Source organism: Carlito syrichta, unplaced genomic scaffold, assembly GCF_000164805.1.
Source record: "Carlito syrichta isolate Samal-C Ts95f unplaced genomic scaffold, Tarsius_syrichta-2.0.1 Scaffold305631, whole genome shotgun sequence".
NCBI lineage: Eukaryota > Metazoa > Chordata > Mammalia > Primates > Tarsiidae > Carlito > Carlito syrichta.
The window spans coordinates 168,624-183,421 of record NW_007249727.1 but is presented as its reverse complement, the minus strand read 5'-3'; the positions used below and the strand labels follow the sequence as shown (position 1 = coordinate 183,421).

The following is a 14,798-nucleotide window of genomic DNA, read 5'->3' as shown; positions in this document are numbered from 1 at the left end:
AAATTGAGACTCAAATACGGCTCACACACACAGCCAACCTCAAGAACCCTAAACAAGGCTCTCCTCAGGTTGGCAGGAGCAACTTTCTCCTGGAGGAAATTCCTGATTCTGACTCTTGTTGCTCTCACACTATGAAGAACCCACATGGAGTGGTTGGTCTGATCCAACTCAGTTTCAGGTAAATGGGGGGTGGAACCTAACCATGAGTCAGTAGTGTTTGCATGCTGAAACCTCTCGTATCACAGTTACACAGCACAGGGCCAGAAGCTCCCAGACAGAAGGCCACAGCAAAGAGGAGAACACTTCCACTTGAGGAACTAGGACCAGCAATCATCGTCTACTGACAATTGTTTGGCCACCTGAAGATCCTGGATTAAAGACACTAAAACTCTCAAATACAAGAATGCCATTTTCCCTTGAATAACAATAGTCACCTACCCAGTGTGTTAAATTCAGCTCTTGCCTTCCACTGTGCCCGGAACTGATCAGAACTCAGGAGTAAGTAATGCACGGTGTTCTTCATCTCCTCCCCTTTACCCACATGTCTTCATTGAATGGAGAATGCCCACAAAATATAACATACTTCAGCCTTTCTCAGTACCTCTTCTAAGGTAGTGTCTGAGATCCCATAGCCCGTCAGGTGCAACTGATGCAGGTTCTGATCCAAGGCCTGGAAGAGCCCTTTGAAGCAGGTCCGGTCCACATCCCTTGGAATGGTGTAGGTCAGCTCACCCCCACGGCAGTTTTTGAGAAATGCTTGTGGGATATAGATCTGTATCAGAGATGTAATACAAACCACGTCCTTTGGATCATGAACTAAAGGCTATCAAAGAGAGAGAGAGAGAGAGAAACAAGTAAGAAATGCTGACCATGACTAATCCCAAGTACCCAAGAGGCTGAGGCAGGAGGATTGCTTGAGGCTAGGAGCTTGAGACCAACCTAGGCAACATAGCGAGATCCTATCTCTAAAAATAAAAATTAGCCAGATACAGTGGTGCATGCCTGTAGTCCCAGCTACTCAGGAGGCCAATGCCGGGAGATTGCTTGAGCCCAGAAGTTCAAGACCAGCTTGGGCAACATGGCAATACTCCATCTCTACAAAAAATTAATTAGTTAATTAATTAATTTGGCCATTCTAGCTCCAAATCCAAAAAAAAAAAAAAAATCAGCTGGGTGTGGTGGCACATACCCATAGTCCCAGCTACTTGAGAGACTGAGGTGGAAGAATTGCTTGAGCCTAGAAGTTCAAGGCTGCAGGGAGCTATGATCGTGTCACTACACCCTAGTCTGGGCTACAGAGCAACATCCTGTCTCTAGAAAATAATAATAATAATAACAATAATAATAATAAATGTCAATCCAACAATATGAATTAGTTTCATGTATATCTATAAACAACTTATTTCAAAATTCCACTTCAAAGCTTATATAAAATATCACATTTAAGCAATAGAAATTTCAAAAACACATTGTATCCTTTTCTTTTTTTAATGCAAATCTACGGGGCTGAACGTGGTGTGGCCACACTCACATGCGCATCCTGACTCTTTGACTAGTGGGCATGCTGTTGCCCACTTCTAGGAGTCTGTACTCATGACAGTCCTTCCACTCCCTGGGAGAATCACAAAGGAGACCCAGGGCCTAGCACTGGACTACAGAAAACAGGGTTGAGTGTTCTTAAAGGGAAGAAAAGGCTTCTCAAGTGTGGAGGAAAGGAGCTATCACAGGACAATGTGATAGTCACTCTGAATTAGAGAGGAAGCAAATAGAAACCTTGGTGGGAACATCAAGAACAGACGTTTTGAGGGTCATCAGGAGTCAGATACGGTCATCAAGAGTGGAAGGTGGCTTCCCACACACCCTCTGAGTCTCAATCCCACGGTCACTGCTGCCTGCCTCCAGTAGACACAGGCAATGAAAACTACAGATGTGACATCGATTTGGCCTCTCAGGTCAGATCCCTTTCTGTATCCTCTCACTACTCTGCTTCTGCATTAAGGCAGAATTCTATCCTTCTAAAAGAAGCATCATTGTCAGAAAAATATTTCTAAAATACCTAGGTCATGATTATCCCTGCCCCAGACATTCACAGCAACTCCTGTGACCCCTCATGTATTTCATCCTGGCCGTCAAAATGCACCCTTGGACTTCCAGAGGCTAGCTCCCTGGCTCAGCCCAGCAGAGGCTTAGTTTGTCCATCTGGGCCATTGTACACAGAAGGCCTCCGCCAGGATGTTGTTATTGTTTACCTGTCACAGTTTGCTTCTTATGCCATAGACAGGAATGGGACTTCCCCAGTGAAACAACATGGTTGTACTTACCTGTTTTGTGAGTATCAGGCTGAGTCCCTGGCCATATGCCTCCTTCAAGCAGAAGGGAGGACCACAGCACCTGAGCCTCCCCTGCTGGAGGACAGCCACGCGGTCACTGAGCACTTCTGCTTCATCCAGGTGGTGGGTTGTGAAGATGATTGTACGACCTGGGTCCAAGCACAGGGTACATCAGGACCAGCGAGACAAAGGCCCGAGAAGGACCAGCCAGACTTTCTTTGGAATGACAGATCCAGGACACAACTTAAAGGTCTTTCACCAAGGTTTAAGTTGAAAAAAATTCAAATGGATCCTGCAGAAGCAACTTAGCCAAGGACACTCTGCAAAATATAGGCCCTGAAACTTTTTCTTCTATAGTTGTGTCTACAAGTCTACTCCCCTCATGAACCAAAGACAGTGCGCTCCAACAGGCATGATGGATGACACTGAGGAACAAAACAGAGTCCTTGGGCACAGCCACCTTGTCCTCTGAGACTCAGAGGCAGATCACTGAATGGACGTAGAGATGAAATGTTTAAAATATAATAGAAGCTGGATGGGGCTCTCTCTCTCCTCTGATACTGAAATCCTCCTCCTTTCTCTTTGGTTGACAGTCTCTCACGTACTTAGGGAGAAGGCTGTATTCAATGGAAACTGCTATTTTATCAGAAAATCACAACCCCATGTTAAGGCAGAAGTTAATCATAAAATAAGTTGCCTGAAATGGCCATAGTGTATATCGATACTCGTTGGAATCGGGGATGATATAACCACGTGCGTTCATTCATTAAATGTAGCAGGATCAGAACACACACGACCGCCCTGAAAAAGCTCAGAGCAGCCACAACCCACAGAGAGTATATTGTGGGTGAGAGGTGATAAGGAATGCAGGGTGGAGAGGGAATTAGGGACTTCCCAAGAGGAGGGACTTCCCTGAATCCAGTGGACATGGCCACTTTTTGCAGACATGAATGTTAAACTCATATGTGTCCTCTATGGATTCGAGCCTTTTGTCAAGTATTATGACTTTGCTTGGGGGAAGAAAGCCTCAGATTTATCTTAGGAAAGCAGAGGCCAGAGAAGCTAAAAGATATTCTGGTAAAGTTTATTTCAGTTATATAAACAAAAGGTGTTACTGCTTTTAGCTTCTACACCTCCAATAGTCTTACACTGAGCCCTATTCAACCTATTTATTGAGTAGAAATAAACGCATTGATTGACTCTCATTGCAAAAGTAAATTTTCAAAGAAAGAATGTTGAACATGATTTTAACTCTATTCAGTTAAATATTTGAGGTGATGGGTTTGCTAATTGCCCTGATTTGATCATTACACAGTGTATACATGTATCAAAACATCACACTGTACCCCATACATAGGGACAATTATGTGTCAATTAGAAACCAAAAAAATTAAAATAATAATAGAGGAGATGAATTAAAAGACTAGAACTTTCAATTCATTCTTTAAAAATGCATCTAGAGAGAAACCATGGAATAGACCCAAGAGCAGTAGAGACTGGGGATTCCACAGGAGCTAGTCATTGCCATAGATATGTCCCAAAGACCAAGGTCACACTCCTTGCACATCTGTCCTATGAGACAAAGAAAATGTATTCAATTCCTGATCTAATATTAAAGGCAGTTTAGAAACGCTGATCAGAGCTACTATACAGTTCAGATAACATGTTCCCATATAAGGAAGTAGTCTAAAAATAAAAGTCAGCTGGAATCTAAATTCCCAAAAGAGAAGCAAAGAATAGAGTGGTGGTTACCAGTAGCCAAGGAACAAGGGAGGAATGAGGAGATGTTGGTTAGACAAAGTTTTAATTATGCAAGATGAATAAGCCCTAGAAATCTATTGGACAGCAAGGCATCTATAGTTAGTAGTAATGCTTTGTATATTTGGATATTGCTCGTAGATTGAATCTTAAATGCTCTTATATGAGAGAGAGGGAGAGAGGGGGTGGGAGAGAGAAAGAGAGAAGGAGAGAAGGTTAGAGTGAGAGAGATAGGGAGAAAGAACAAGGCTTTGGAAAGGTTGAGGCCATGAGTTTGAGAATAGCAATATAATGAGACTCCATCCACATGAAAAATTTTAAAAATTGGCTAGAATGGTAGTGTGTGCCTCTAGTCCCAGCTACTCAGGAAGCTGAAGAGGGAAGCCTGAATCCAAGAGTTTAGACTGAAGTGAGCTATGATCCCATGACTACACTCTAGCCTGGGTGACAGAGTAAGACCCTGTCTCGCTATATATGATTTTTTTTTTTTAAGGATAAGCATGTGAGGTGATAGGTATGTTATTTTGCTTGATTTAATCATTCCACAATGTATGCATACATTTGTCCCTCAGTATCTGTGGGGCATTGGTTCCAGGACCCCCAAGGATACTAAAATCAGGATGCATGAGTCCCTGATACAAAATGGCATAGTATTTGCATAAAACCTCTATACATCCTCCCAAGTACTTTCATTCCTCTCTAGAATGCTTACGATACCTAATACAATGTAAATGCTATGTTAATAGCTGTATTGTTTGTATTTGTATTATTTTTATTGCTATATTGTCTTTTCTTATTTTTTCTCCCCCAATATCTATGATCCGAGGAGGCTGGTTGAATCTACAGACACAGAACCCACAGATAGGGAGGGCCAATTGTATATCAAAACATCACTCTGTACACCATAAACATATGAAGTTTTTATTTGTCAATTATACCTAAGCAAAGCTGGGAAAACACATAAATAAGTAAACTTCCAAATAGTTTAGATTAAGTTAACAGATGATGGATCCACAATGGCTTCTTAGTGGATGTTAAGGAAACTCAAGACAATTGAAGAGCAATATGACTATTTTCCTTAAGACACTGACAGTTTCTCTCTTTGGTTCGGATGTTATATTCTAACCCCTTTCCTCTAAAAATTGTACTTCCCACATTCACCCCTTTTGTCTATTTTAATAACAACCATAACAGCCTGTCACTGATTGGGCACCCACATGCCAGATACTCAGCTATGCACCTTCACAGGCAATTCATTTACCTCTTGCAAATTGATATGAGGTAGTACAAATGCCTCCATTTGCAAATGAGAACCCTGAAGCTCAGAGGAATTCGATCATTTCTCCAAGGTCACCCAGGAACAGTAGAGCTAGTCAATTTGCTTAGGTATCTTTTGCTTCCTTATTTACTTTTCTCCAGGAGGCACAGAAGTACTGGGACAAGGGCCGATCAAGAGCCCACACTGTACATCACTAAGCAAGAAACACGCACACAATTCCAGGTAGACAGAGCCCTGGTGCACTAGTGTTCTGACAGAAGATCTCTTTCTACTCAGCAGGGAACATTTGTTTTTTGCAAAGCCCTTAGATCTATCTCACAGAGCTGTATCTGTTACCTGGAGAGCTGGGGCTGCTTCCAGGAATGGCTATACATTTTGATTCTTGAAAACATATTTTTCTTCCAATATCTCCTATCTAATCACTTACATCCCGTTGATTTTGCACTTCAATCAGTGCAGGGACAACTCCAAAGGAGTCCTCTAACGACAAAAAAAATTGCTCAACAATGGAGAACAGTGAGAAAATATTTACTTTATAACAACAGAAACTGAAGAAAGCTGCCAGCTTCTGAGAATTTCACTGTATCTGTTTTTCTGACTAAAGTAACCTTTATGCTTGTTGCCCAAATGTTCAGTCAGGTGAACCTTTGAGACTCCATCTCTGATTTTTAAGATAAAAGTATAGTAGGCTGGCAGTATTTAATTCACATCGCAATTAACAGGTGCAGGGACACTGCAATCTGTTTGTCTATCTCTCGTGCATCTTCTTCATCAGCTCCTCACTAGGGGTGGCAGGTAGATTACTTAGTCCAGTTTAAATTGGTTTCATCTCAAAATTTAATCTGCCCCTTAAAGTGACTTTCAGTGTCTCATTTCTGTCCCTTCTATGTCTTCCCCCAAGGAATGCTTAGGTAAATGGAGCAAGGAAGCCTGGTGATCTCTCGTGACACTGAGAAAAGATTAAGGATCATTGGGTGCAATGTGGTCAGTCTCCTCTGATCTCTGAGTGAGACCGAGACCACCTGGTGTTGGCATCCTCCCCATTTTGGCATTTGTAGCTTGGGCAGGGACAGCTCAAGGGATCAGGTCAGAGCAGAGTGCTCCCTGGCTGTCTAGGTCTTGTTGCAGATCCTGCTGGGTACAGACCCCTTAATTTCTACCCTGGGTCTCAGCCAGCTAGTTTCCAGGGGCGCCTTCTTCCTTCCATGGCAGCATTCTTAGCAGGCCCTATCTGTCTTTCAGCGTCGAAACCCATGGGTCTGGACAAGTACAGAAATACCAGCCCTCATCCCCCACCCTCCCTCGGGTCCTGCCATTCTGCTCAGCCTCAGGAACCCTGATGTAACTGCACCAGGACTGAGGAGCCAGTACCATCGACGTGACCCTCACGTTTCTTGAACAATCGCTCAGCCCAGGCCAAAGCCCAGAATGGAACAAAAAGCTGTATCTGTTTGTTCAGTTGTTCTGCTTCCTTCTCTATCCTCTCCTTCCACAATTCCTCCAAAATTGCAGAATAGAAAGGAAGAGGATTATCCCTTTACGCTCCCTTTGTATTATCCTTACCAGCCTATTGGCTCAGACTAAAGTGAGACTGGCATCTTTTCTACACCAAAGAAAGAATTTGATGATCTGAGTCTTCTGGACTCAGCCCTCTGTGTGCTAAAGAGAGTAAGGGGTTCTATCTTTTTGCATTTCTTCAGTAACAAATCCTAAACGACCCTCAGGGAGATGGAGGCTTCAGGTCAAGTCAGAAGAAGGACTTATACTCAAAAAGCTAAAGATCTTGTAGTAATCTTGCCACTGATGTTTCCACGCTTGTTTACTAGCCCCAAGATGTGTTCCACCCATGCAAATGTTTCTTTCAAACAAGAGTGTTTTCCTACACAACACATATAGCAACACTTCCTAGCTTTCAGGATTGCAGAAAGAACCAGGAGTTATAAATTAGTAACTGCCCATCAAATGCCCTAAAGTGGAAACAAGCAATAATAGAGGTGAGACATGTGAACGAAGGTTCAGGCTCTACCCTTGGTTAGTAAACTCTCTGTAGCTATGAGCAAGCCACATGCCCATTTCCTTGAACCTCAGTTTTCTCATCTGAGAAAAGGTGGGCTTGTCCTAGAAGATTTCTGGGTTGCCCCTTCTAATAATCCTTGTTTTCAGATGAATACAATTTCAACTGAAATCATATATAATAATGTACATTGATGATGTCATTGCTAACGGTGAGTTAAGAGATCAAATACAAGCCGGGCTCGGTGGCTCAGCCTGTAATCCCGCGCCTTTGGGAGGCTGAGGTGAGTGGATTGCCTGAGCCCGCGGGTTCGAGACCCACCTGGGCAGGCGAGACCTCATCTCTACAATAAATCAAAAAATCAGCTGGGCGTGGTAGCGCATGCCTATAATTCTGGCTACTTAGAAGGCTGAGGCGGAAGGCTCGCCGGAGCCCAGCAGGTCGAGGCTGTGGTGGCCGGGAGCGGCCACTGAACTCCAGTCTGGGCGACAGAGTGAGACTCCAACTCAAAAAAAAAAAAAGAGATCAAATACAAAGTAAACAATTCTGGACACTATAGAGATGTTATCTAATGAATATATCTCTATAAACTTTCATAAAAATTAATTTTGGGGGGAGGGCTTGGTGGCTCAGCTGGTAATCTCAGCACTTTGGGAGGTCGAGGCAAATGGATTTGCCTGAGCCCATGGGTTCGAGACCAGCCCAGGCAACTTGACGAGACCTCGTCTCTACAGTAAATCAAAAATTAGCTGGGTGTGGTAGCATACACCTGTAGTTCCGGTTACTTGGAAGTCTGAGGCAGAAGGATGACCAGAGTCCAGCAGGTCAATGCTGGGGTGGCCATGTGCGTGCCACTGCACTCCAGCCTGGGTGATGAAGTGAGACACCAACTCAAAAAAAATAAAAAATAAAATAAATAAATAAAAATAAAATTTATTTTTTACGAAAAGAATAAAGTATCTTTATTGGCATATGACTTGGTTCTACACATATGACAGCAAACCTTTTCCTACACTGCAGCATTGTGGGAAGAGAAAGTGAGATGATGTGCAGCTCCTACCTTCTCGGTACTTGAGCAGAATGTCCCAGAGGCTGCGGCGGGAGCAAGGGTCCACACCACTGGTAGGCTCATCCAGAACCACAGTCCTCGACGTGCCCAGGAAAGCAATGCCCACAGACAGCTTCCTCTTCATGCCTCCAGACAGGGCTCGGATCTGTTTGTGCTGATGCTCAGTTAACTCCACATCCTGAAGAGTTCTGAAATGAGAAAACAGCCCTCACTCTTCTCCCCAAATGCCGTCAAGCTTTGCTTTGACTTTCACTCCATAAATAATGACTTAACAGTGGATGAGATCTTCATAAACCACAGGTACATCAATGAGGCTTGGCTAGTACACATGCACACGGATGTGGACAAAGCAGCATGGCCCTTCTGGAAGTTCAGATGGAACCTCACCAGATTAAGCATGGTGCAAGTCAGCATATTTGCCAAGTATTGTGCTTGGAAAATGCTTCGGTGGCCTCCTCTTTGGAGAAGCATTTCTCTCATTTCACTCACGCTTCTAGTCAAAGAGGGCCCCGCATCCCTGGAGACAGAATGGAGTACAGCGGAATGGTCGCTGAGTCAGGGTGGGGAGCTGTCAAGCAGGCCCAGCTTCAGTGCTCGATAGAGGAGCCCTTTAACTCTGGCCCAGCACATACTAAATTCATATTACTCCACTTTCCTGACTAACTACAAAGTTTCAATGAAATGTCACAGGCCAAGCAGAAACTATCAGTTGCTTTAATGTAAGAATAAGTCTCGGCTGTAATCCCAGCACTTTGGGAGGCCGAAGTGAGTGGACTGCCTGAGCCCGCGGGTTCATGACCGGCCTGGGCAACTTGGCAAGACCTCATTTCTACAATAAATCAAAAATTAGTCGGGCGTGGTAGTGCATGCCTGTAGTTCTGGCTACTTGGAAGGCTAAGGCGGAATGATTGCGGGAGTCCAGCATGTCGAGTCTGCAGTGGCCGGGAGTGTACCACTGCACTCCAGTCTGGGTGACAGAGTGAGACTCCAAGTCAAAAAAAAAAAAAAAGAATAATTAAGTCTCTTGGTCTCTTGTGGGGACCTTTCTGTCTTGAGAGTTTCAGATCTCAAACACCTAGCACAATGTGGTCCCCATGTGAAGCTTCACCCACCTTCCCTGGATTCATTCTCTCTTCTCGCAGATAACTTCCACTCACCACATACCCCTGTTAACTTCCCAGGAATACTTCCCACACCTACTTAAACCTTGCTCATTGTTAGAGACCCAGTTTTAACAATGCCTTCCTGAAACTTTCCCTTGACCACCGAAACCAATGTGGAGATCCTCTGCTGAACTACAGGCATGATTGTGACATCCTAATAGCCATCAGCTAAAGGGAGGGTGCCATTCTGCAGCCAGAGCAAAGGAGGCTAGACAGGCAGAGGAGGATTAGAAGGGTTCCATACACTTGAACTTCAAGAACATTTGGGTCCTGGGATGTTCCAGAATCCTAAGCAGAGAATTGAGTGAATCCCATTATCTATGTGATGACTAAGTAAATTTTTCATGTCTGTTCCATTATTTATATACTTCTCATCCTGACCTAGAAAGAGCTCAAGCCAACTTCTTAGTGTTTAGTTTTCAGGCTGTCCCTTAATGCTTAGTCCAAGTCCTATTTTTTTATTATTATTTTATTTTATTTATTTATATTTTTATTATTAATGTATTTGTCTATTATTATTTTATTATTTTTCTGCTGGTTAAATCTTAACCTAAATTTATGGTAATAATTTATATCTTTGCTTTTCAGGGGTTCCCACTGTTGACAACACCCAGCTGGAAGGAAGAGGATGAAAGTCTCAGTTTCATCAGGTGACTGCAATCTACCAATACTGTCCCAGCTGGATGATTCCAAAACAGCTGAGGAGGCAGAGCTATCAGGCCCCATGTAAACACATTAACCAGACATCAGTCAGCAGAGAAAACAAATAGACAAGAAAACAAGACAGTAAAATGTCAAATTTTCTCAAACGTGCATGCTCTGGTTACATTTCTGTGCTGGCCCCCAAATCTCTCCTTTCTTTGCTTCTTCTGTCGGCACTGCTCAGGATGCCTACAGCATCCTCTTGGGTGGTCCCCAGTGCTGCCTCACCGCATTTTTATACGCCTGACATTGCTCTTCAGGAGTGGTTTTGGTCTTGTGCCACCTTGTCCCTGACCTGCACAGTCCTTCGCTGCACCTTCACTACACAGGTGACAGCCACCATGCAAGCAAAAGGTACCGTGCCTCAATGATGGAATTCATGCAAAGAGACTAAGGCTTGCTTTCCCTCATCTCTTATGCAATGGGTTAACATTAAATGGAACAATCTATTCCACCCTGTACTTTTGGTTCTGCTTTTGATGGAAGCCCGTTTTGTTTTGTTTTTGATGCATTTTGAATTTTAACTTACCAGTATATTTTATGGTCAAATTTACCCCCATCTTTTTTTTTTTTAATTTCTAGAACCAAGAGTAATGAGTAATAATGATGGCATAGAGGGAATGAGAATGGGTTTGTTTCATTCATGTGTATCTTACATACTCTTGCAAGATTTCACAAAGTGGTCCATAGCATCATAGGTACTGGGTGCATATTGTGTATATCAGGGAGGGGAGCATCAAAGAGCAACAAAATTCTTCTCCAGATCAGAAATGTGTGGAGAAAATATATGTATATATTCAATTAGGACACAATGAGAAAATGTTACAGAAGAAATATAAACAGAGTGCTATGGGGAGCTCACAGGAGACTGTAAGTTGTTGTTTTTAGGGAGGTCGGACTTGAAGTAGTATCATCTATTCACACTATAGTAATACAGTAGAAGCTATGATTTTGAAAAAGTCATTCATTTATTTCATGAACTCTTTCTCACAGAGGGAATTCCGGTCATTTTTAAAGTTTTTATAGTTTTAAGTGTTAACTCCAAGCCTGGATAATCATATTTAACATTTATTAGACATGTATGTCATTTATTAGTACATATGCCAGGTACTGTCTTAAGTACTTTGTGTGTTTAAAATAATATAATTCACACAACTTCCCAGTTGAAGGTCTTCCTGCTATTAGAATCGCATTATATTTGGGAAACCCAAGATAGAGTTCAAATTACCCTATGTCCCCTAAAATCTCTACCCTTAAATCTCAAGTCATCAGAGTATATCATGTCTTACTCTTGTTGCTGTCATCCACCAATCCCCAAATCTGCCCTGTGCACTGTACCTTTCTCCAGTTCTACTCTTATCTTTATTCTTGGGGATTTTAATATTTGATGTAGCATATCCTCCCTTCACTCCCACTGATCCCATTCACTCACAGCCAAGGTACACCATAGACCTTGTTGTTTCCAGCAACCACAGCTTCTCCAGAGTCTCAATCCCATGCACACTCTACTGACCACATCTGTTTTTCCAGCTAATCCCTACCTCCAGCAATCACTTAACTCCACAAAACTCAATTTTTTACTGTACCTCATGCCCTTGAGGTCCTTCCTGCCTTCTTTTCCAAGGTTAAAGCCTATGGTAAATCATCATCATCACTTCTTTCCATGCCCTACTGACCTGAAAACATTGGCGCCAAATAGAAGCACCCAAATACTCTTCTTTGCCTCCTGCTATCTTAAGTGACCGGCTGTGGAGAGCTGCTCTTTCATCTTTTGTCGAGATCCCTTCCCCTGTCCTGTATATAGCACAGTGTTCTAGCAAGCCACCTGCTGTCTAGTTCACTCCAATCATTCGTTCTCTATTGGGTCATTCTCATCAGTGCACAGATATGCTGCTCTGAGTCCTATCTTTGAAGAAGTCTTCTCGGGACCTCACGTTTCCTTCTTGATGTTTTGGTTTGTTTGTTTTTTTTTTTTTTTTTTTGCTTCCTTTGGCAGCAAAGCTCTTGGGAAGATGTGCTGTTATCAGTTCCTCCTCTTCTCCCATTCTCTCTTTAGCTGACTCCCATCACACTACTAAAATCACTCTTCTGGAGGTGACTGAAGTACCATGTACTAAATCCGTGTACTAAGCCTTAATTTTACTTGAGCCTAAACAGCACTTGATGCACTGATCACTCCCTCGTCTTTGGTGGAACTGTGTTTAACTCCACTCCCTTATCATTCTCCTTCCCTCCTGGCTTCTCTGTCTTGACTTCTTGGCTGGTTCTTTCTCATCTCTTCAAACTCTTCATGTTGGAGTGTCCAGGGCTCAATCCTTTGTCTCTCCTCTCTCTCCCTGCACTTATGCCCTCCATGATCTTATTACTATCAAATAAATCTGTCTCCAGCCTGAGTTTCCTGGTGTACACTAGAATTCTAAGTGGTAACAATAACTACATAATAACATCGTATTGACGAAAAGGTCTGACAAAGTTCCTCTCTTGACTATTCTTGTCCTCTCTAGGCCATATTAAGGGAATCACTGTAATGACCTGACTCTTGACAAGTGTTTACTCTAAAGATTCTACGAAGGATGCTACCTCCCTTGAACTCACATTTTAATGAAGCTGCACATTAAGGCAACCAAGTAGTGCAACAGGAGACTAATAAGGAGTATGTTGGCTCTAAATCAGATGTTTGCAGCTTTCCCTTTCTCTAATTGAGAAATACTGTCCTGAAACATGATCTCACTCTGATTGCTTTTGTGCAAAATGGCTTTGTTGCTAGGTAGCATGCTGTGAATTGATAATCATTAAGGTTGCCTGGCACCCAAATAAGAAGATGAACCCTGTGTGGCACCGTTAGGTTCTTGATTTAAGCCCCCAATCACAATCACAATAGAGTTTACTGTTGTCCAAGGTAGACACATTTTAAAAATTAGAATAGATTACCTGGGACATTTTTTAAAAGAAATTAGGTTGAAAATCACCAATTTGCTATATAGTAATATGGAGTTCATCTAATACCTAGGGATTTCTCATTAAGTATCAAATTGAAGATAGGTCTAAATGGTACAAACTAAGCATTTCTCTGTACATCCAAGTATTCACTGTTATTAACATTATTACTGTTACCAGTCATTCTCTGAAGGCAACATGAGATGTGAACCAGCCACCTTGCAGTAGAGAATGCCCACTTAACATGCCAATTATGTGAACTTTGAGAGAGGTGGTGAAAAGAAGAAAGAACTATTAAAATAACATCTGTGGCGGGCACAGTGGCTCATGCCTGTAATCCCAGCACTCTGGGAGGCTGAGATGAGAGGATTGCTTGAGCCTAAGTGTTCAAGACCAGTCTGGGTAGCTTAGGGAAACCTCATCTTTACAAAAAAAATTGTTTTAATTATCTGGGTGTTGTGATTATGCCACTGCATTCCAGCCTGGATGACAGAGTGAGACCCTGATTCAAAAAATATAAACAAATATATATTATATTATTTATATATATACACAAATAAAATTTGTGGTACCATCCACCACTTGACACAATGAAATTCCATTTCTCAAAAATTTTTTCCATTAATTCAGACTCCATTAGCATATGACACTCATAGTTTTAGCATCTATCCAGGGAGAGATTTGATTTGTTCTATATATGTACTTGCCATATAGCTGGCATCTAAACACAGCCACACATTTCAACTTGAAATAATCTAAACAATACTGATTTCTTCCAAGTGTTGGAAAACAAGGCTATACAGTGCAGTGGTGCATTTCTGGAGAAGCAGTTTGCCATTTTTCAACATTGCTCTCCTCTAAAACATTGTCGGGGGAACCTGAGCACAGTTTTTACCTGATAGTCTGCTTTTGGACTCTGATTTCTGAATATGTGCCTTTACTGTATTTTGGGTTTGTGGTCTCGTTTTGCCCAACAGAGTGGTACTCTCTAACTTTGCCCCTCCAAGATCTGTGTGCAACCTGACCCATCTTCACCTGAAGATGACCTTTCTCAGTTGAGACCCCTTTAGAGAAATGCTCCAGAGGAAGTTTCCATAATATGCCAGGCCTCCTTCATCCACATGCTCTCCACAGTGGGGTGCTGGGTGGCCTACCTGCCCTGCTCACCATGGCTCTGAGAGCACGTTTTTAACCTATTGTTAAAACAATAGGATTTGCTAGAGCCAGGGAAAGCAATTGATAACAAATCGCCTTCACTTCTTAGATCCTTGGAATCTCCTGATGGGTGTCCACACTGCAGATATTGTCCACACTAGAAATGTGCTAGAGAATCCACCCTCTTTTCAAAGGTAAATCCTGCATGCTGCAGACAGAAACCAGCCCAAAGGAAAGGGGGTAGAGTACACTTTGCACCTAGAGTCCTGGGCCAGATCCTGGCTTCCCTGGACAAGCAGCCTGGTCCCATCTTCCTGAGTCCTTCCTGTATCCCAGGAGAAAGACACTTGAATGAGATCACAGATGTAAAGTTCCTGGCATATAGTCAAAG

General features: G+C 42.6%; 1 protein-coding gene across 1 annotated transcript in view; it reads right to left on the bottom strand.

The window, feature by feature from the left end:
• LOC103264212 (ATP-binding cassette sub-family A member 13-like) overlaps nt 1–14,798 on the bottom strand; it is a 254,311-nt gene that overhangs the window by 228,528 nt on the left and 10,985 nt on the right. Inside the window, exons 5-7 of the mRNA XM_021714356.1 lie at nt 8,442–8,638; nt 2,322–2,479; nt 602–823 (exon numbers count right to left, since the gene is read on the bottom strand). Coding sequence (XP_021570031.1) covers nt 602–823; nt 2,322–2,479; nt 8,442–8,638 — 577 coding nt within the window. The remainder of the gene's footprint in view (nt 1–601; nt 824–2,321; nt 2,480–8,441; nt 8,639–14,798) is intronic.